This window comes from Camellia sinensis, chromosome 1, assembly GCF_055761805.1.
Source record: "Camellia sinensis isolate YWXY chromosome 1, ASM5576180v1, whole genome shotgun sequence".
Lineage (NCBI taxonomy): Eukaryota > Viridiplantae > Streptophyta > Magnoliopsida > Ericales > Theaceae > Camellia > Camellia sinensis.
Window position 1 is genome coordinate 228438773 of NC_138961.1, and position 23987 is coordinate 228462759.

General features: G+C 35.1%; 2 protein-coding genes and 1 long non-coding RNA gene across 10 annotated transcripts; 1 reads left to right on the forward strand and 2 right to left on the reverse strand.

Annotated features, from left to right (window-relative positions):
* Positions 1-206: 206 nt before the first annotated feature.
* LOC145803896 (protein XRI1-like) lies at positions 207-2048 on the reverse strand. Of its 7 annotated transcripts, none has more exons than XR_014345584.1 (5): positions 1702-2048; positions 1507-1609; positions 1332-1372; positions 1044-1119; positions 207-569 (listed from the first exon to the last, which is right to left on the reverse strand). XR_014345584.1 is itself a non-coding variant. In XM_082897291.1 (5 exons), exons 1-4 carry the CDS (start codon positions 1647-1649, stop codon positions 710-712), a joined length of 333 nt encoding a protein of 110 aa, XP_082753417.1. In that variant the 5' UTR covers positions 1650-2048; the 3' UTR covers positions 207-569; positions 670-709. The 7 variants fall into 7 exon arrangements, 4 of the variants coding, with proteins under 4 accessions (XP_082753417.1, XP_082753419.1, XP_082753422.1 ...); XR_014345583.1 differs by having other exon boundaries at positions 207-782; XM_082897291.1 differs by adding an exon at positions 670-782 and having other exon boundaries at positions 1507-2048.
* Positions 2049-3237: 1189 nt separating this feature from the next.
* LOC114322404 (uncharacterized) lies at positions 3238-6697 on the reverse strand. Of its 2 annotated transcripts, XR_014345586.1 has the most exons (6): positions 6629-6697; positions 6474-6546; positions 5997-6102; positions 5218-5552; positions 3541-3580; positions 3238-3453 (listed from the first exon to the last, which is right to left on the reverse strand). It is a non-coding gene; the product is annotated as an uncharacterized LOC114322404 (long non-coding RNA). The 2 variants fall into 2 exon arrangements; XR_014345585.1 differs by having other exon boundaries at positions 5218-6102.
* Positions 6698-11557: 4860 nt separating this feature from the next.
* On the forward strand, positions 11558-14678 carry LOC114322383 (cysteine-rich receptor-like protein kinase 10). Its single transcript, XM_028269674.2, has 5 exons — positions 11558-11676; positions 11799-12009; positions 12118-12355; positions 12819-12969; positions 14253-14678. Exons 2-5 carry the CDS (start codon positions 11862-11864, stop codon positions 14535-14537), a joined length of 822 nt encoding a protein of 273 aa, XP_028125475.2. The 5' UTR covers positions 11558-11676; positions 11799-11861; the 3' UTR covers positions 14538-14678.
* Positions 14679-23987: the final 9309 nt, after the last annotated feature.

Sequence of the window (23987 nt, forward strand, 5' to 3'; positions counted from 1 at the left end):
TGATAAAATGACGTCATCCAATATTTAGTGACGTTTTTAAAACGCCGTGATAGATTTTTTTATTTTAAAAAAAATGTCCGTTGGCACTGTAGTGGCGTTTTGAAAAAACGCCGTTATAGCTCTTTTTTTAATAAAAAAATTATTCTGAATCTGTTATATTTAACTAAAAAACATATCTGTAATAAAGCTGAAAAATAACAATAATATGAATAAAATTTTACAGCTACTTCAATATATTGACTAAATAAACATTACATGATTGTGTCTGAACCAAAATCAAACAACAAACACAATCAAAAAATAAAAAGAAAAAATAGGTTAAGTCATTTGCTTGCACATGCAGATGCAATGGAATAGTCAAGCATATTACACATCATTACACTGCAGAATAGGGATTCGTATTCAATTAATCATAATAGGTTCATGTACAACAAAGACAATTTTGAGCAGGATACATTCCCAAATCCCAGTCAACACAAAGGAATGCAGAGAGCCCGGTGAACAGTGGCGCTGACACCTTCTCCAACTTCTTCATATAATTTGTAATTTTCTGCATCATAATCCTTCACCTTTATCATAAAATGAAATTTAGTAAACCAAAGCAAAGAAGAATTGAGCATGATGCCCAGTAGTTTAAATGGGAAAATCAAGAAAAAGAATCCCTAATACCGCTTCTCTATATTCTCCAATAGCATGGAAGGAAGAGCTCTTAAATATAAACACTCAATGTTTGAGCTTTCAAGCTTAACCCAACGGATAAATCCTTGATGGCATTCCTGCGACTACTGGGCATATCCAACTTAAGGATTAGAGTTAGCTGAGCTAAGCTGTTCGAATGGTTTAGTATAGATTTCAGACAAAAAAAAATAGCATTTGAATTATTCATCAATTTCAGACTAAGATTTCTACCTGACATATACAATTAGTATGGCTTTTTAAACATTAATTCAATGTTGTCTTTTAGATCTAGATTTCCGAAATGGATTTGTGAGTTTTAGTTGTGACCAACTAAAAATTAATGTAAAATTTTATCATACACCAACCTTCTACACTGAAGTTGAGCTGACTTCCAAGGCGGAGGACTGGATTCTGAGGGTATAAATGAGAACCAACTGCATTCTGAAGAAATTCACAATTTAACAGTGATTTTAAATTGCAAAGAGGACTACATAAAAAATACCAAAAAAGACTTGCACTGAAAGCAGAATAAAAAAAATAATAAATTGAGGACTTATTTAAACATAATCTAGAATTATTAATAATAAAAGTGCAAGGAAAATATAAATTAAAAAATAATCAACACATTGAATGGAAAATACTACTTCATTTACCTGAAATATCAATTTGAACATCGGATGGCCCAGACAGATTTCTGTGTTCCACATATTATAGTGGTTGAATCATAATTTATATACATAATAAACAAAAAAGAAACATATTTTTTTTTTTTAATAAAATAAGGGAGAAGATGAAGAAGACTGAATTGAAAAGTTGAGAGATATATACAGATCATCAGGGCTGCAATGCATCTCATCATTATTGAAGCAATCAGCTAGCCACCCCTCAGATGACTGATCCAGGCCCTCGTGACCAGTTGCAGATGTTTCCTCTGTTAAGCACATTATAACAAGCAAGACAAAAAAAAACATGTATGAATGTTAAGAACCTATTCATCTCAGAACAGAACTTTACAGGACAAACCTTCAAAACCAGACACCTAATGCGACATATCAGATAAAGCCTCTTCAAGCGAATCTTCTCTCTCCTAATCAAAGAACCAAAAAAGAGTGATCCAATGGTTTTGTGAAACTTGATTCAATCACACAAATTAATACTAAAACGTAATTTCAACTGAAACTTTGATTATAAATGCAAGTGTTTGAAACTTCCTTAATGAAGTGAGCAAGAACAAATTAATTAGGTGAAACCCAAATCTAAACTAGTTCAGAAGTTGCATTGACCAATAATGATCATTGACCAATAATGATCCCCTGACAAAATGTTGATATCATAAAATAATTTATCTTGATATGTGGTGGATGATAAATTTGTTTCCTAAAGAAAAAGAAGGAAAAAAAAAAAAAAAAAAACCCCTTAAAAATCATGATCTGGCTCTTTAAGTAAGAATCCTAATTTTCTTTTGTTTTTATGCTGACTCGTACCGACTTCTAATCTATAAAGTAACCGAGGGAAAGCGGCCAAGGGAAAACAATTAAAGTATTTTTGAAAAATTATACTGTGTGCTTCTAGAAAAAATTTCCGAAAACAGTTTGACTTTGACATAAACTATATACTTAACATTGTGAAATGTGAAACACCGATAACCAACTTTATCAACCTAATATTCTAAGCAGCAATGGTCCATATATAGCATGCCATGTACCTATAAAAACTCTAGTAGAAAACTATGGTGTTTATAAACTTTTCATTGCTTTTGTTTTAAAAACACAAATAATGAAACAAAAATTTTGAAAAATGACACTAGACTATGTTAAGATGGATGGATTAGGTTTTTTTAAATCAGTATTGCTTAGTGATATTTTCTTGAGTGTGGGACCAACCAATGTAAGTAATACATTTCAAAGCATTGAACTGATTATGGGAAGAAATGAATGAACCCCTGTTTTTTGGCCCACCGGACAGCATATGACAAGCAAAAGCACGGTCAAATACAGATCTGAAAAAGAAAAAGGAATAGGAAGATCACGTTTTCTTCACAATATAATTGCACCACATCTACTATTTATTTTTACTCTTTTCTTTTATGCAGAATTGTTAAAATTTGCAAAATTGACCATTATTTTATTAGTATAGTATCATATATTTGTTTATTATCTTATATGAAACATTCAAAATCTAAAGTCAAATAATTATTATATATACACACCCACATATAAAACAACATGAATGTTCACAATATATTGGTTCAGGAAGACAATTTTAGATGGTTACGTAACAGGTTTCCGATATAGAAGACAGTACAGATAAATTCTAAACTGGAAATCTTATTTATTAAAATAAAAGCTAAACTTACTTACTAGCATGCTTTCTAGCATGTCTCACTCTATCACCACTAAAATAAGATGACCAAAACTATTAACAATTAGCAAAATCCTTCCTTTTACTGGGCTTGGCTTATACAGACTTGGATCTGCAAATATGGTAAGGAAATCATAATTGCCCAGCGACATATAATCTTACATTCTGCACTTTCGGTGCCTAAAAACTACCAATCAATGTTTACTCAAAATGGAGCTTTCATATATCTTTGCAAAGAAGTCAGAGAGAGAGAGAGAGAGAGAGGTCTACCTGCCAACGAGAAATAGGTAATTTTATGCTTAAATGGGATAGACCTCCATTAGCCTTCCCAAGATTGCCCTCACTATGTTCAAAATCAATGGGATTTACTTTATGAGGCATAGTCGAGGACCCAATCTCACCAGCCTTAGTTATCTGGTTGACATTTGAACTTGAAAAAACATAAGTTCTAGCAGAGGAAAACCAGTAGCAACATATTCACAAATATATCAGAAAGTTCACCTGCTTGAAGTAACCTAAAGATACGTAGCCCCACATGTCCCTATCAAAATCAATTAACTAACTGGCAGAACATGGTTAAACTATGAAAGCATTAGCTAGAAGATAATGACCCGAATTCTGAATTTTCAAGGAACACATATAAGTGATGTCCTCTATCACAGTTTAATATGGATGAATTAATTGTTAGATAAAAACAATAAGGAGCAAGGACGTGATAAAAATTCGGAAGAAAGTTCACTAATGAGTAACTAATAGGTAATAAAGACTACTGACTTCTCTAGCTTTGTACATAGAGCAGCCGTGTAGTGGATGGTAGGTCTCTACGAGCCAACAGGTAGCATATCAAAAGGATCCATCAAAATGTGATTACTGATTGTTAACTTAGAACTTGCTGATAAAACTTCTAAAAATTACTCTGGTCTGTGAAGAATTACGGAGAAACCTAATAAACCTTAAGTGAGAAGGAATTGTTGTGGGGAGAAGTGTTTGTTAACAAATCATTGATCATAAATTCACACATGTTATATCTGTGAAATTTAGGGAAAAGAACACTGTGGAACATGAATTGGCAATTCTTATACAGACCAATTCTACAACCAATGGTGTGATGAATCACTAATCTAGATAACATTCTGTTCAAGTTAAAATCATTTGATATTCAGCAAAAATAGGTGTAAACACATTCTTGGAAATTTTTTGAGAAACATGCATCTTAGTATCTTACAACAATAGTAACAATAACCATTTTGTAAGATGGCTGCCATTTTGCTGAATAAACCCCCAACAATTTCTAATGCACTTCTTACTCTTTAACACGTGGATACTATTCAATTACAATGAAGTGATCAATATGCCTTTTAATTCTCATTAAGCAGACTAGTTGGTACAGTTTTAAGTTATTATCTGTTAGTAATTCCCAGAATTGGGAAAAAAACACTCAAACTAATAGAACAAAAAAAAACATATGTATGTGGGTAGAATCAAAGTCCTAAGCTCCTAGTGAGATGCACTAGATGTAGAGGCTCAGATCACCAAGTCAACCCCTTGAATATCTGTCGGTCTTTCTCATAATTGATTATAAAGGAAATGAATTTGGAGCTGGCCTTTATAATAATGGGCAAATCATGAATAAAGTTTGTACGCAATAAATAATTATTTAGTACTACCAGAGCCCGAACTCAACATGTTGATATAATGCTCTCAAATCAATAAGAATAGTAATCATGGAATTGATAGAGCCAACCTAAATGACCTTCTATTTATTTATTTATTTATTTAAATAACTGGGGTATGGATAAACTTTTTTCTTAAATTACATTAAAATGCGATTGCTAATCAGCCTGACACAACATCATCTAAACTACATTTTTTTTTCTTCAAATGTATATTCAAGTAAAAAAATATTAGTAATAAAAAAATATATGATTTCCGAACATGCTTTAATGTAATTTGAGAAAAAAAGTTATCCATAGTTATTTAATTTTGAAATTATTAAAAACCAAAAAAACTAAACAGGTCAAAGACCAGTGGCATTATTCAAGATAGGCAAGCTATTTTCACAAAAGGGTAGCATTCAGGTGGACAATACTCTCAAATCTTGAATATGATTAGTGAATCAGTGATTGATTGTTTTGCAATACACTGCAAATAATAAATAAAATAAACAACAAAAATTACCCATTTGAGTTGTCCAAAAAGCAGAGGATCAGATGCCAATTCCTTCATTTTAGCAGTTCTTGGGTGATGATACCACATAGTCCCATCCATGAACTGCAAACCGTTGGATTCACAGGCATCCAATATCTGATCAAGCTCCTCCACATCAAGAGCCGTCGGTTTCTCCATCAGCAAATGCTTCCTCTTCTGAGCAGCCAAGACTGCCCACTGCACATGAAGGCTAGTTGGCAAAGGCAGGTACACAACATCAATCCGTGGATCGTCTAGCAACTAATCATAGCTACCGTATATCTTAACGGTCTCCGATAAGCCATTTTTTACGGCAAATTGTTTCGCTTTTTGGAAAAAATCAAATTTAAGTCAATACCCAAATTAACCCATAGACAGACTGAATTTTAAATTGGTCCCAACTCAAACCATCGTCTGATTCTATTTATATAACTACTACAAATTTCTACCCATCATCTTAACAATAATTTTGGCCTATCATAAACTCAAATTTTGGCCTATCTTTCTACCTCTTCCAAGGTTTTCCTCCTATTTGTTATTGGAGCTGCAGAACATAAAAACACAAAGTAGAACTTACCTATGGGAGACTAAAGCCAAAAACTTGAGATAGTACATGAGGGGAACTCATCAAATAGGGAGCAAAATTTACATTCTTTAAAAACACAAAGTAGTCTCAATATGTGAGCAACACCTTCATTGAAGTTCTCATATACACACCCAATAATGTCAATAGAATGACTGTTAGTTTAGTACAAGCATAAAAGACCAACCTTAGTTAATGTCTGCAGATGAACATGCTTCAAACCTTGATAAACTCCAATGAGGTCGATTGCTGAGAAGATTGGGGGCACAACAAAAGGCAAACTTGCTTGCAACCTTTCATATTAATGAAAAATTATTAGTTAGGGAGCCAAGTAAAGCATAAGTGCCATAATCACATCAGCAAATTGGATACATCACATCAGTTAAAAAGTCATAAATTTTTTATACCTTTCAATCACATATTCATGGGGAGCACAGGTTATATAAAATAGAAATTTTTAGCAAACTAATCAATATTAAACATATTGCAATATAATGTAAACAGGGGAAAAGAATTCTACAATGTTGAATTGCAGCAGTAAGATGTACAATATGGTCAACTTAGCTATCACAAAAGGCTGGGACGATCATAGAATATCAATTTGATGAAGATTAACAGTGGCACTGTGGAACTTATTTAAAATCTGAAGATGAAAAGTAAAAACCTTAGATTGTTTCTGAACAAAATGTTCAAGGCGCAAGCATAAGACCAAGGCTATCGAAGCACACTGTTTGAATCTGAAACCCAACCAAAGATCATTTCAGTTATATAAATAAGATACAAAGCACAATACACTGCATATGATAGGAAATCTATAACCTGTGTGTTTGCAGAAACTTCACCAAGATTATCTACTACTGCAAAACTTCGATGAACAACAATCTACAAATCCAAAAATGACAACATTTAGACTCCATGTAATAAGGTGAAAGCCAACTTTATGATTATCCAACAAATAAAATTCTGAACATCAGGCTGCTCAGAATTAGAATTTATCTAGCGGGTAAATCAGCTAAAAACATTCATATCATATCATTAACAACTAAAAATCCTTGAGGAATAACAGTGAGCCAAATCGGTCCACCTAGGGCGCCAGGACCAACCGATAACAAGGCTGATCATGATAGCGAGCCAAATCGGGACTGAGGAGAGTAAAGCGTCAAGGAATGTCTCGGCGAGGCCTGGGCAGTGTAGAAAATAGATCAAATCGAAGAAGCTCTGCTCCATTATCGATCGGTGTCTATACAGATACGTGTATGTACATGAGAGAATCGATAAATATACATATATGTATATGTATATACAAAGTAGAAGAGATAAGAAGATGAGGTGCTAAGCCATGGAAGCTTGCATAGATGGTGGTGGCGGTGGAGCTTTGAAATTGAGAGAGAAGAGAAATCAAAATCGCACTGAGATGAAATCAAAGATGAATCTCTGAGAGAGATCTAGAGAGAGAATCGAAATCGGGGTGGCAGTGCAGACCGATCTGAATCGAAATCGCGGTGGCGATGCAGATCGATCTGAAATCGGTGAATCTGTGAGATTTGAATTGGTGAATCTATGAAATCGGTGAATCGATGAATCTCGCTACCTCGCCGGTGCAGATGGCGGTGGAGGTAGAGCTTCGAAATTGGTGAATCTGTGAGATTTGAATGTGAGATTCAATGTTTAGAGAGGATTGAGAGAGAGGCGACGTGAGGATAAGGGTTAGAGAGGATTGAGAGGTCTGAAGACCTAAGGGTTTACAAAGGCTTTATTATCAGATTCAAAATAAGCGCGTGTGACATACCGCATTTGAAGGCGTTTTTAAACGCCTTTGATCATAAAACGGTGTCGTTTTAATTAAACAAATATGCGACGTTTTTAAAACGTCGTTAAATATTAATAAAAATGACGTTTAAGAAAACGCCGTTAAAAAAACGTCGCCAAAACCCTTATTTCTTGTAGTGTGTCCTAGTAAGACAAAAATATATTAAAAATTTAAAAATATTCTTACTTTATTATATAGATTATGAGTTAAATTGTGAAAGATTTATGAAAATCTCAAACATTTCTGAATGACATACAAATTGATCACCTTTTAAATATATTTTTTAAATCCAATAATATGTACAAAAAGATAATTGATTGATGATTAAAAAAATACATGAGAGATATATTTAGCTTAGATATTTTAATAGAGTATTACATTATTAAGATTGAAAAATGTATCTAACTTTTGAGCTAAAATTGCACTACTTATGGAGAAATTATGAATAGGTTTGAGAATTTATTTTTTTAGTATTTTTTGGATTTTTGATTAAAATATAAAACTGAAAACAATTTAAGTGCTTGGAAATAGTTTTTTTAACTTTTTACCCAAAAAAAAAAGTACAAAAAAATAAAGAAAATAGAAATAATCTTTGATTTTTTTTTTTTTTTTTTTTTTTTTTTGTAGAAGTGGATTCCCTCCCGTCTATAATCCAGATTGGAAGGCATTGTCCGGGTTTATAGAGATCATTATGAATCTGATTTAAATAATTTAAACCGTTTATTTTGTTAGACATTTCTTCTATATCATCCACAAAGAAAATTAATTTAATTTGATAATCGCAATTTATTTAATTTATTACATTTGTTACAAAAAATGAGTAGATTATTTTTTAAAGGGGGAATTTTATGTCAGAGAGATTTTCAAAACTTAATTACAAAATAATGAAAAAATTTATAATTTTACTTTTTAATATTTATAATTTTTTGTAACTCATCTGAAATATATTTTTTTTAAATCTTCACCTAAATGTAGTTTTTTTTTTAATTTTTTAAAACACAATTGTCATTTTTTTATAGTGACAAACGTGATAAATTAAATATGTTATTATTATCAGATGAAACTAATTTTTTATATGAAATACATAAAGTACTTGATAAAATGAACAGTTTAAATTATTAAAATAATATTTATGATAGATCGCACGAGCCTAAATAGCACCCTCAAATCTAGAGTAGAGGGAATTCACCTCCTTTTTTATACGACATTTTAATTTTCTAATTTTGTTTCTTTTTTAACTTTTTAACAAAGATCTATTACTCAAAAGGATCCCTATATTTTGCTCCGATGCCAAATAATAGTGTTACTTGAATTTGAATTTTTATTTATTAAAATAGTGAGATGTACATATGTCTCCTTATAAGACGCAATCGGATGACAGTAAAACGTAAAATATTGCGGATTGTTTGTTTGTAGAGATACCTTCTCTTTATTCTGTTCATATTCGTGTATATATATCTATGTTGTTTAAAGTATTCGTGCTGGCTATTTGATTTGTTTGGGTTGACTCCGAAACTTTCAACACTTTCCACTTCAGAATCGGTAACGTCTAGCGTTGAAATTCATCAATCTTACACAGTATCTGATTTCTAAATTATATTGTCTGTTTAGATTTGAAGTTAATAAACCACGATGAAGAGGTCATGGCCGTCAGAGATACAGGCTGTGTTCTAGTTTATTTTATTTTTTTCATTTTTCTTTACAAGTGAGTAAAGATTACCCCACTGTCATGTCATGCTAATGCTATTGTGATTCCTAAAAATTGATATTTAAACTCAAAAATTATATTTAGTTTTCAAACTTAGTAGGCTGACAATCAATTAAAATATCAAATGCATCATTTTCTCTTTTATTTTTTTATAATTATCAATCAACAATCTCACTTACACATTTATTAAACCTAAAAAGTGAATATAAAAAATTGAACTTTTATGTCATTTTGCATCTTGTAATATTGGAATTTTTGTGTAAAATTTCACATCATAATGATATACTTTGATACGTGAAGGATAAAGATGATCTTAGTTTAATGGGTATAATAATGTTAATCTTTAAAAATGTTTGAGATTTTCACAAATCTTTCATAATTTAACTCATAAAGATATAATCTGATAAAGTCAATTTTTGATTGATTAAACACTTAATGAAATAGGACTCACCATCCTTACTATACCATTGTAAATACATTTATAAATGTAAAATGTGAGTCACAACATTGTTGATAAAATATACTGTATTAAAATAATACAATCATTATTTCAATTCCTTCATTATAGGTAAGCAAGTCATCACATCACCAAGCCATTTTTTTTTCCAGTAATAGTAGGTATCATGAAAAATCTTTTATGAAAATAATCATGAAAGTTTTGTAATCCTTGAATTACAATTAGAATAAAGCACCATACATTAATCAAGATAATCTAAAAATCATAAATTTTTCATGATCATTTTCATAAAAAAAAATTACATAATCCCTAACTTTTCTCCAAACATAATATAAACTTTTACGTATGTCTCATTTCAAGTTCTATTTCAAGTTCCAAATTACACCCCCCAAAGAAGAAAAAAATGTCATTTCTCCTCCCACCTTATCTCTTCTTCTTGGGTTCTCTCCGTTTAATTCTCGCCTACGAAGACCCGCGCGGTACTCTCTGCGGTATTACTACAACCTACACATCCAATTCAACCTTCTCCACCAATCTCTCCCGAGCACTGGCCACTCTCCGCAACTCCACCGTCGCCACCAGCTTCAATGCCGCCACCATTCCATCAACAACATGACAGACCCCGTCACCGCCCTCGCCCTTTGCAGCGTAAACTTGTCCTCATCGGACTGCCAAACTTGCGTCAACGCCGCCACGTCACGCATCCTCCAGGCATGTCCCAGTCAAACAGTGGCTCAAGTTTGGTATACATTGTGCATGGTACGCTACTCTTCCGTTAATTTCATATCCAAACCAGACTACTCTATCGGCTTCATGTTATACGATTTGCGCGATGCCCCTGATCAAAACGATTATGATCCGAAAGTTAGGATGTTAATGCAGAACCTGTCATACACTGCCGGTGTATCTGATCAGAGATCTGCGGTTGGGATGACTCATATGATTGGCAACAGGACTATCTACGGTTATGTGGATTGCACACGAGATGTGAATGGTCAGGATTGCACCACGTGCTTGTTGGGCGCTACTGATTCAATACCGTCTTGTTGTTTAGGCAAATGGGCTGGTTGGATTGCTACTCCTACTTGTAACATACAGTTTGACATGGACCCGGTTCATGATGATTGGATCAATCCACCAGAAATTGACACGAATGTGCGGACCGCCACAGCGCCGGTGACTGAGCCATCAGCTCCGGCGCATGACGGTGGTTTAATGTCTTCTGGTGGTGGCGGAGGAGATGGTAATAAAGAGAGAAGTATCATATTGGTTGTTGCGGTGGTTGTGGCATTTATTCTGGTAGTTGGGGTGGTTTTGGGGGTTAGATGGAGGAGGAAGAGAGATGACAAAATGGAGAAGACGATGACGATGGAAGAGGAGTGTTAGTAATGGGTGCCCTTGTGACATGACCATTTGAATTTGAATTTGAACCTTATTCAAATAGTTTTTGAAATTGAATTCAAACCTATTTAGGATAACCATTCAGGATACAGATATAATAATAACATATTATATATCTGAAATATGGGTTATGGGTGATCAAGAGAAAAACAACGTATGATCTGTTTTCTACCCATATACTGACTCTCTCCCAAAAACAACGATCAAGTCATTTGTACTGTGATTTGTGTGGGTGATATTCAATCTGTGATATCACTTCACTGCTGGGTTAGTTTATCAGACTCTGGAAGCACGTGATTTATCCACGAGGTTCTATCATCAAAAAGGTATGATCTAAACATTTTATCCGCTGCATAATTTATACTTTGATTTACAAGGAGGATAACAGGTTCAGATTCTTCTTGTATGATTTAGATGTGTTGGTGGCTGCAACTGATAATTTCTCCTCTACAAATCGGCTTGGCGGCGGAGGGTTCGGCTCTGTGTACAGGGTAAGGTTAACTTTTTTCTAGTTACCTTAAATTTGTGTAATTAAATTTTATTTTAATGTGAAATATGTCAATTTCATTGTGTTCGATTTTTTTATTTTAAATATATATATTTTTTGTCTTAGGGACGAGTACATTCTGGTGAAGAAATAGCGGTGAAGAAGCTCACAGCGGGTTCAACGCAAGGAATGAAAGAGTTTTTGAATGAAGTCAAATTACTGCAGAAAATACAACACAGAAATCTAGTGTGGCTGCTCGGCTGTTGCGTTCAAGCGAAAGAGTTGATGTTGGTTTACGAGTATTTGCCTAACAAGAGCCTCGACTACTTCCTCTTTGGTAAAATTAATTGATTGTTTTCCACTAAAATTAATTTCCAATCAGTAAAACATAAAGAATAAAATGTTGACAGTTCATCTCTATGTTATGATCCGTGTGCTTATATAGATAAGAGTAAAAGCGCGTTGCTTCATTGGGCAAAGCGTTTCAACATTATAACGGGTGTGGCACGTGGGCTTCTATATCTGCACGAAGATTCTCAACTTCGAATCATACATAGAGATATCAAAGCAAGCAATATCTTGCTTGATGAGCAAATGAATCCAAAAATATCAGATTTTGGGTTAGCAAGGCTGTTTAATGATGACCAAAGCCGTCTCAAAACTCGCCGGATTGTGGGGACATTGTAAGTGTCTCTTGATATGAAAATTAACAAAAATAAACTTTTTTAGCTCGACTACAAAAAATGTAAATGTAGTTTTTCATATTCAATTCTGTACCAATGATTACAGAGAAAGCTCAGTTATTTGAAACTTAGATAGTCATTCATATGCTTCGTCGAATTAGGTAGGATCAACATTTATTTACTTAGGCCAAGTTTGGGAAGACTAAAAAAGTGTACTTTTTGTCTTTTTGGACTAAAAAATTGAGGTTGAAAATATGGATGTTTGGGTTAACTTTTTGACTTTTTATTGAAAAATGTGTAATAAAAAATTGTAAAAATTGATTTGTAGGGAAAAATTTGAATTGGGAGTTGTGCAGCCGTAATTGTTGACTTTTGGTGAATAGTGTTAACTTTTTAACTTTTGAGTAACTTTTTGACTTTTTTTAAAGTCCCCAAACTTGGCCTTAGTGTTGTGTGCATGTAGTGGCTATATGCCTCCTGAGTATGCAATTCGAGGAGTGGTATCAAACAAGACCGATGTCTTCAGTTTTGGCGTGTTACTGTTGGAAATTATAAGTGGAAGAAAGAATTTCAACCTACAACTTGTAGAGGAAGAACGAGAGCTCCTCAACGTTGTAGGTGCTTCTTCATATATGTAATTAGAACCAACAATCAGATATATGTACTAATTTGTGTAGGACAATCTTCACTGTATTTAAAAGGATTTAATTCTGTTGTGTACAAAACAACAACAAGAATAAAAGAAATAGAGAAAAGGAGAGAATATGTTTGATTACAAAAATCAAACTCGAAATAAAAAAAATAAATAAAAAACAGATTTTATTTTGTTACAAAAACAAAATTAAAATCTGAATAAATAAACAAATAAAACAACACTGAAAGTAATTAAATAACTTACTTGATTTAATTTCTTCGAATTATTTTCCTGATCAAGTCCAGTGTTTAACACTGTGTCCTTAAGACAGATTTGTCCTCTCCACGGTGCTTTCAGAATTCGGACGTCTATCTCCCAGGATGAAATGATCTACCACAAACAATAGCAGCACTACTAATTGTTTGCCTTACGAACACACTAAGTGTTTACACTCTTTCTTTCGAAAATAAAATGCAGCAAGATGAAGAATAGAATTAACAGAGGTGAAATACGAAATTTCTGAATGCAAAACATCAAATGAGGGTGGTCCTATTTATAGATGTGAAGGTGGCTCTTGGTTTTGAATTAAACAGGTATGTAGCTCTTGGTTTTGAATTGAACAAGTATCATACCTGTTGGGTTTTGAATTCAAACAGATAGTAAAACGGGAAGGGCCCTGTTTGGGTGTGCACTAATTCCAAAACAGTTTATTTCTGTTTGAAACCGGAAAGGGCCCTGTTTGGATGAACAAAAAATCCAAACCAATTTAATTTGAATTATGGATTTTATTTTAATAAAAAATAAAATTAAATTCAAATATTTTTTGTCCAAAAAGATTAGAAGCCCAACCGGACGGACGGACGGACGGCGGCGCGCGGTGATTTTTGGGTCCAATGGGTCTAGCCCATTTTGCCCATAACCTCTCCCTCTAAAACACTTGGGTACCCCTTGGGGCACACCCCAAGTATCTCACCCTAAGCCTTATAAACCCTTTCAAAACCTCCCACCAAATCAATGTGGGACAAGCCAATTTACAACCTTAAGGAATTTCCACCAAAACTCCATTTCCATGGAGCACACTTTGGCTTCAAATTCCCATTCACTCGGTAATGGTTTTGAGCAACCAAATATACCACGTGAATCACAACGCGGCATAGAACGCGTTACCACTTTGACCCGAGTAAATTGACACTCGGGGCCCACCTAAAAAATAGACCTAACTTAGGAAAAATTTACCATTTCCAACAATTTGTATTGTTGCAGACAAGGAGGCTAAAACTAGAAGGCCGACTAATGGAGCTAGTAGATGTGACAATGGGTTCTTTCCCTCAAGCCGATGTATTGAGATGCATCCAAATTGGATTACTGTGCTGTCAAGAGAGTGTACTAGATCGGCCAACAATGTCTTTGACATTGATTATGCTTACGAACGATTTAGTTACAATGCCTCCTGAAGGAAGGCTTGCCTACCAACAGGATAGTACGAATCCCATAGACCGGAGTTTTTCCAATAATTCAATTACCATTTCATCAGCCAATGGTAGATAGATGATGTAGCTGAATATTTGTTAGGAATGATTGGTTTGTTATTTGTATACTAATTTACTTTTTTATGTTACTCTGTTTTTGATAGATCAAACTAGTATGTTTGAAACTCTTATCAATATTCTTGAAACAGATTCACATCAAGCTTCTTTTCTTTTCTCTTGTCACAAAAGTCTTCGGAGCAACGTCCAAGTCCGATCTCCAAAACAATAATTTGTTGTCATAGGCCCAGAGTCAACCGTTTGCTTAAGGACTGTTTAATATTATTTTTAAATAGTTTTATGTTGTCAACAATACTAAAAAAGCATACTTAATTATTCAGAAATTATTATCTTATAATTCAAATTTATTCTACATATGGACACGACACTATACAAACTTAATCTTCATCACACAAACACCAACTCAAAAAAATCTGGGTTGGTAAGTTTGGGTTACCAGACTTTTTGTTTTTGTTCTCCAAATAGAATGAATGAGAACTTCATGGTAATTTGAAAAATTATTTTCATTGAATTTTTTTTTTTAAATACCCCTTTTTAAGAAGGGACAATTACAAATTAAAAAAAATAAAAATGACATCCATAGAAGCAATTTATGCTTAGATTGTGCTACTAAGTCTTATACTTCTATTTTTTTGCAATGATTTTTAATTTATACTTTTCCATTGCAATTGTCCCTTTTAAGAAACACTTTTAAGTAAAGAGGATTTGCAGAACTCAGGCACCAACTTGATTTTAAATTTTCAAAAAATATTTTTACTCAAAAAAAAAAAAAAATGACGCATTTTTTTTAATGTGGAAATTTATAATTTTGTTTCTCAAAAACACTAGAAATAAAAATCATTTTAAATTTTCAAAAAATATTTTTAATCAAAAAAATAAAAATTATGCTTTTTTTTTTCTTTTTTGTGGAACTTTATAATTTTTCTTTCTCAAAAACACTAGAAACAAAATCATTAACAATGAAAATGATACCAAAAGACACACTATGCCTCCATTTGGGAAGTGGGTTGGTTTTTTGGCTTTTTAGCTTTTTTGGCTATTTAGCCTGGGCTAAAAAGTTTGGTATGGGAAGGGCTTTTTGACTTTTTGACTTTTTTGACTTTTTTTGTGAGAGAAGAATGTAATGATTATAGGTTGGATGTGATATTTTATTTTTTGTGGCTAAAATAGTCTATTTTGTCTTTTGTGACTAAAATAGTCAAAAAAGCCCAGTTTAGCTCTTGCCAAACGGAGCCTATATATAACGATTAATGCTAAAATAGCCTAAACTACTTTGTTCATAGTGTGACATTTATGAGAACGCATACAAAAACGTCTAGCTTCGCTCTAGTTGGGTGAGAAAACTGGATCATATGCTATTAGGTCCTTATAAGTCCATTTATTTTTAAAGCTCCTACGTATAGATCATTTAAAAAAAAAAAAAAAAACGGACGATTAATTCGATGCCATATGATTTAATTTTTTTTCATTAAAAATCTAAACATAAAACCTAAAAATGAACAAATCAAATCTTTTATATACATCTTGTAATGAGCCTACAATCCATTCTTCGCTTGCAACTGGAGAGAAACTGGAGCCATACAAAATTAGGTAACTTCTAACCCTCTGCAATTTGGTAGAACACTAGAGAGCGAATTGTAAGATCTAAAAAATTCATTACAAATATATGGACTTAAAAAAGTATTGACCAACAAAGAAGGATACAATCTTGTATCACCCCATCAATAATTGAAGTCAAGTGTTTTTTTTTTTTTGAAAAAAAGGGCAAATTACAATAGTGGTTTTACGTTTTACCCCTTGTGTCATTTTAATTTTTATATTTTCAATTGACTCAATTAATTTTATATTTTGTGTCAATTTGATCCAATTGATAATTCCGTTAGTATTTTTGATGAAAAATAATCACTAAATTGGTTGAGGGTAACTCACTAAAATTTTCAGCTAAAGGAAAAAAAAAAGAAAAAAAAAACTCACTGAGTTGAGTAAGTTTATAATTTTACCCTTAAAAATATGACACATGCCACTTATATGTGTATTTTTCATAAAAGAATGATAAGAGCTATTATCAATTGGATCAAATTGAGACAAAGTCATAAATTTGAGATCAACTAGAATTATAGAGATAAAATGACACAAAAGTTAAAGTATAGAAACCATCATCATAATTCACCCTACAAAAAACATAAAAATCTCCCTGTTGTTAGACAATTGGAACTCTAATGCTTCAGTCACTATACACGAAAGAAGGTAGTCATCAAATCAGGAACGGAGGAAGGCCAAAATAAAGTGCACAACGTTCTCCATGTTACGGGATTTAGGAAGTCTCAAATGTGTACAACCTAATTCTTATGTGAAGAGAATATTTTTGTGATTTGAATCTATAGTACATAAAATTAAACCAACACAATTGATGGCATTACATAATGATACTAATGGGCATCTAAGAGGGCCCAACCCACGGATCAGGGCCCAATTCATATCCCAGTGATTAAAGCCCAACAACTCTGATAAATCAATACTAAGCCCGGGCCAACAACATTTAAACACTTGCCAAACAGAAACCTAACTACGTGGGCAGACAAAGATCCTGCAAAGTTATTGCACCCACACATCAGCCATTAATGAGGTTCTTACGGCATTAAATGTCAAACTTGATCTTTTTATACTTTTTTATTTTAGTCTTAACTTATATTCAACCCACTTGCCAAACGGTAGCTTATTATATTGTTATAAGCTTGCAAAGTTAAAACAAGCTTTGTAATTGTTTTTTCAACTCACCACGTCATTTTCTATACAGTTTCGGTGTATATCTAAATGAAAATGAAGAACCTTACTTGTTTTATAATATAAATAATAAAATTTAAAATTTCAGGGAACAATGCTTGATGGTGAAGAAATAGCAGTGAAAAAACTTGCAACATGTTCAATTCAAGGTGTCCAAAGTGTTCTACAATGAAGTTAAAGTGTTACTAAACATACGACATCAGAATCTCGTTCAGTTGCTAGGATGTTGCTCACTAGGAGAGGAGAGGATGTTGGTCTATGAGTACTTGCCAAACAGCAGTCTTGACTACACCCTCTTTGGTAATATTTTGAATGTTTTTCTAATTTTTTAATTAGTGCATAATTAATCATTTAAATTCCAAACTAGATAGACTAATTATTTTATAATAATTACCTTTAACACAGTAATTGGTGATCCAAAATTGATGCCATATTATTTTTTTGAACTTTTTATTTTTCGTTATTTTTTTCAAATTGCTATTTTTTTTTTTAAAAATAAAAAATAAAAAATTAGCTCTTTTAAGACTAAAAGGCTCTAAATTTTTTAACAATGGACCACATTAAAAAATCATTTTGTGAATCATTTGCTTATTAGTTTTAGTAAATCGTTTTAATGGTTATGGAGTAGGGATGCATCATGCATAAGATCACTACTCTCTATCTCTCCTTCCAGAAGAGAGACTTAACACGCAACAGCTTTTCTGTGGAACATTTTGATGTGTGATCAAACTATTGAATCAACTTTAACATGTGAGAAAAGATATATAAATAAATAAATTTATACATTCATCGATTTGATTGCATTAAACTTTATTATTTTAAAATTGAATGTTTATTAAAATAACATTTAATTATTGAAATATCACTGTTATATTTTGTGTGTGGGTAATTTTCTGACCACACTGCCCGCCTAGTAATCAGCTGGAGAGTACCGGCAGAATAGATGGCTTCAACAGACCTGTAACAAAAAGAAAAGGCTCCGGCGGTGGCTCTTCCACCCGGGGCACTCCGACGATCAAGTCAGCATATCTCTCAAAGATAATCAAGTGCTAAACTCACAAGCTTGAATATAAAACTGCATACCTTAGACCCACGGGGGTGCCTCTCTTTTATAGTTTACTCAATCCAAGTCCTACTAGAAGCCTGACTTCTATGGACTCCAATTTAGTGCTCACTTTGGATTCCTCGAGAGATAAAGATAAACTTCCTAAGAGTTTTATCCTTATCTTAGCAAAAGTCTTCTCTTTTCTCTAGGACTCTTGTCCCTTATCCGCTTATCTCGGATTCCGATATCTTCGGAGTCAACCTCGGCCTATCCAAAATAACCTCGGCATAACTACCACGACACGTGGCACGTCGGCTGACTTGTTGGCGTCACCATGCCACGTGTTGGTACTCAGAAAATATATCCCCACAACTGCCCCCTAGGTTCTATTACCTCGGCATTCTGAGGTGATGGAACCTATATCGATATTTCTTTCTGCATATTGGCTCAAAAACTGTTTGGCCGAGATCATTTATTTCAGGCCGACGTTTTCTCTTCGGAGAACAAGAACTTAAACAAATTCCCTCACGCACATGAGCTGTCATGCATTTCTTCTCAACCGTTCCCCTTACGTGTTCTATCTTTATTGGCCCGTGTCTGTGACGCGCTTGTAAGCCGTCTTTCACCTGTCTGCGCCATCTGACGCATACGTTCCTCCAGGCGCAATAAATGCCCTGTTTTGCCGCCGTTTCAAGTTTTTGATAAAACGTTTCTTTCCATCTTCATTTCTTTACTTTTGTATTCGATTTTCTGGCTCTCTCTCTCTCTCCAAACTTTCTCAAACCCGCCATTGCTCTAGCTCCAAGCTCTGCAACCGTCTTCATTCTTCCATTCCAGCGAAGCTTTCGTCGTCCCGTCTTGTCTGCAACCGTTGCCTTACCTCGGCAACTTCCATTCCGGCTTCATTCGTTCTGGTAAGCCTCTGTTCCTCTTATTCCTAATTTCTTTTATGTGCTTTCGTTTACTTACTGCCATTATTGCGCTGTTCAAACCTTTGATTTGCTGAACTATTCATCTGGATGCGTCTATTCCATGATTTTACTCATATCTTGAACACTTGCACTGTTTCAATACTTTTCTTGCCACTGTTCTTGACCTTTTACTTCTGTATATATATATTTTTTTATTATATATATTTTTTATTTTTTTTTTATTATTTCTGAGAACCATACCTCTGTTCTTTGATTCTGAAACGTCGCTCTTTGTTTCTTGTTTTCCAGATTTTTGCCTTTAATTTGTGCTTTCAATCTTTGCCTTCATAGATTTAGGTTTGGGTTTTGTCCATAGAACCTTCAATTTTTAGGGAAAACTGAAACAATCCTTACCAGTATATACCTAGGGTTTCTCCGAGGTCCCGATAGCCCCTTAAGAGCACCTTCCTTCTAAAACCTAGCCTTTTGTCTTCAGGCCAACGTTATGGGTATGTGGAGACATAGGGTTGATACCCTGACCAAACTTGAGTATTTTAAGCAGGAGTTCTCCGACCTTGCCGATGTCCACCTAAGACTGGCTGGGGATGATGACTCCATCATGCCTACCGAAAACACCATGCCTCTCCCTATTGTAGCCTTTATTGAGTGTGGACTTCGGCTTCCACTTAACATTCTTTTTCGTGAGATTCTGTATTATTATAGGTTGAACCCTATGAAACTTGCCATAAACTCTTATCGAGTGATTTTTGGTATTATCGCCTTAGCCAGACAAGAAAACGTTAGAATCACTGTAGCCGACATACAATATTGTTACACCATGTGCCCCCTTAACCTGAAGGAAAAAGGTTACGTCTACTACCTCAAGCCGAGGTCCACTGAATTCAAAATCGTAGCCGACCTTCCAGACTCCAACAAGGGGGCTGGAGATGACTACTTCATTGTCTCTGGAACTTGGGAATTTGCCTCAGACGAAGATGTCCATCTATACCCTCTTCCTCGAACGGTTAAAGAGGGCAAGGGTAAGAGCCCAGTGTTATTTACTTAGTTGTTTCCTTTCAAGTCTTCAATATTTTATATGTTTCTTATGTCTGTTTCTTCTTGCAGACGTTCGCAAGCCAGCAAAAGACTTTCGCCAATCTTACGTTCTTAGCAAGGATCTGAAAAAGCTCATGGACTTGCCTGTCCACCAAAGGAAAGCACCTCTCCTTCTGAACTTTATTCCGACATACAAATCCACACTGCCTGACGTCCCAAAAAGAAAAAAAGAAGAGCCTATCTCCTCCCTCTGCTACCACTCTACAAACAGCATCAACATCTCGGGCTGACCAAAGGTCAACCTCTGATCCAGCCGACCAACAATCAACTTCAGCCCCATACTTAATCCCAATACCAGAAAGAAAACGTCGGCGACGACTCGTCAAAACTGCTGAGATGGGTCGCCCAAAGCCTGTTGCCCAAGATCTCCTAGCCGACCTTCCCACGGATGTTGACGCTCAACCGACGCAAACCATGCCCCCACCAAAGCCAAAGAGAATTAAAAAGGCTCAGCCCAAGGCCAAAGCCACTGAGATTGAGGCTGAGGATGCTCTGCCCATCTCACAATTGACAGAGAGTAAAAAAACTGCTTCTACTTCTGCAAAAAGGTCTGCTGAGGCCCAGCTATCAGAATCCACCCAATCAAAGAAGCCGAGGTCATCGTCTGCGACAACCTCGGGTTCCAGAATACCAAAAGTCCCTTGGAGACCAGAGATTACTCTGGAGGATAAGCCAATCCTAGCCAGCGACAGTGCTGATGACATAAACGTCGGCGTGGCCCTAAGTACTGCTCTACTCCTCCCAGGAGATCTTGAGCGAAATGCCAAGATAAGTGAGTATGAGAACTACGCCTTTATGCTGCAACACTCTGTCCAAGTAAGTGCCTTTGTGTTGAAATCTATTTTCTCTCTTAATTTGTAAAATTTTGTAATAATTTGTGCCTTGTGTTCTTTCAGGCCATCCAACATGCCCACTCCCTCTCCATGCAAGCTTTTGAAACAAGGGAGAGGTTGGCCGACATGAAGAGGGAGGTTTCTACTCTTAAAAATGAGAGCAAAACTCTTCAGTTAAAAATGAAAAAACTGGAAGACCAGGCTGAGGCTGCCACCAAAGCCCAAACCCTAGCCGAAGAAAAGGCCGAGTCTGCTGAGGCCATCAAAAAAGTTGCCGAGGCCGAGAAGAGAGAGGCCGAGGTCCAAAAGGCCCAGGCTGAGAAAGAGCTTCAGGAGGCTCTGGCCACCAAAGAAGCCGAGATTAAAGAAGCTGATGAGAAGGCCTACTCCCAGGGAATGGCCGACGTCACTGAGGAGTACAAACTGCAAGTCAGGCAGGCATGCAACAGGGGCTTCTCCCTCGGTTAGATGGCCCTTGCCAAAAAGCTCAACATCCCAGATGACTCGCCACTGCGCAAAGCCGACGCTATTCCTCTGCCGTTCCCCCTTCCTCCTCCATCAAGTCAACCTGAAGGAGAATCTGAATTTGAGTCTGAAGATGCCGATGAGGAAGAGGATGAGGCCCTGGTCAGAAAATCAAAGGATGCTGATGGGGCTAAGTCCCCTCCTCAGAATGAGCAAGTCCTTGATTTGACTCAAGATGAAGAAGGTGATGAGGTTATCCCTGAAGCTGCTCCTGACACTATTCCAGCCGACATCCCTTTCGAGGTTAAGACTATTGAACAAACTCTTCAGGAAATTGACGCCGAAATAGCGGCAGAGAAGGAGGCCGAGGTTGTATCTGATCTCCAAATCCAACAATCTGGAGGAGAAGACCCTTAGCTTTATGTTCTTCTTTTGCTTCCTTGTATTTTGTTTTTTCCTTTATCTTTTTCTGAACAATGTAAGCTTTTGCGTAGCCGACGTGCCTCCCAATTTTGTAAATGTTAACTCAGCTTTCCTTTTCTTAACGCTTGAATCTTTGTCTTTTTTTTGATTGCTTCTGCGTGGTTTCTATACTTAGAATATTTTGCATGATTTACATACTTCATTTTTTCCTTGTGCACTCTTCTCGGGGTTACATACCTCGGGTGCAATTACTACAAGCTTTACTTCAGCAAGATACTAACCTGCAAACTTTTCATAAATTTCAACAGGTGTAAAACATACACTATTCAATGTCAACTTTGCGAATGTTTCTTAATGTTTCAATCAAGTGTTTAGACGATGATCTTAGTCTAACCTACTTGTAAATTGCTACAAATTTCAACAAGTGTTATCATATACTGTAAACTTTTCTCAGGTTATAACAAATGTTTAAGCATTGATCTACTTGTAAATTGCTACAAATTTCAACAAGTGTTTAAACAATATACTTAGCTTTTACCTCAACCTGTAAATTGCTGCAAATTTCAATAGATGATCATATGTTGGCTTAACGTTATCTTGTAAATTGCTACAAATTTCAACAAGTGTTAAGCATCTTCTTTGGTTGGACCAACCTGTAGATTGTTATAAGTGTGCAAACTATAACCTCGGTTTCACTTCGACTTGTAAATTGCTACAAATTTCAACAAGTGAAGAGAAACAGTAATCTCGGCATAACTTCAACTTGTAAATTGCTACAAATTTCAACAAGTGAAGAGAACCAGTAATCTCGGCTTAACTTCAACTTGTAAATTGCTACAAATGTCAACAAGTGAAGATAAGGAATCAGCTTAATTCCAACTTGTAAATTGCTACAAATTTCAACAAGTGAATTAAGGAATAATCTCGGCTTAACTTCGACTTGTAAATTGCTACAAATTTCAACAAGTGAAGATAAGGAATCAGCTTAATTCCAACTTATAAATTGCTACAAATTTCAACAAGTGAATTAAGGAATAATCTCGGTTTAACTTCGACTTGTAAATTGCTACAAATTTCAACAAGTGAATTAAGTATCTCTGTCTTTTCTCTACCCCCAATGTGAACCTAAGTTCTTCTTAGGTTCTCATTATTCATGTCTCAAAAACACCAATATATAACTTTATCAATCGTATGTGTTTTAAAGAAAAAGGGAACATATTTTATTGATGACATCGGCCAAAAATTCTGCACATCTAATGATAGAAGAATTTCAAATTACAAGTGTTCCAAGGTCTTGGCAATGCTTTGCCCTTGTTATCTTCAGGCCGATAAGCTCCATTGCCTAATACCGAAGTAATTCTGGAGGGTCCTTCCCAGTTTGGGCCAAGCTTGCCCTCTCTGGGATCTTTCTTGTTGCCGACGACTTTTCTCAGGACTAGGTCGTCGACTTGAAAATCTCTTGGATTGACCTTCTTGTTGTAAGCTCTGGCAAGCTGTTGCTGGTATACTGCGAGCTGAATTGCAGCTTTCTCTCTTCGTTCTTTCAAAAGATCCAGATCTCGGGCTAAGATTATATCATTGGTGCCATTCTCTACTCCCTGGGTTCTAATTCCTAGGATGCCGATCTCCAATGGGATGACTGCTTCTGTGCCATAAGCCATGGCAAAGGGGGATTCCCCTGTTGATCTTCTCGGCGTAGTCCGATATGCCCAAAGTACGTTGGGTAACTCGTCTACCCACTTTCCTTTTGCTGCCTGCAGCCTCTTTTTTATTCCATCCAAAATTACTTTGTTGGATGCTTCTGCTTGCCCATTGCTTTGGGGAAAACTTGGTGTTGAAAAGTAATTCTTGATCTTGAATTTCGCACAAAAGTT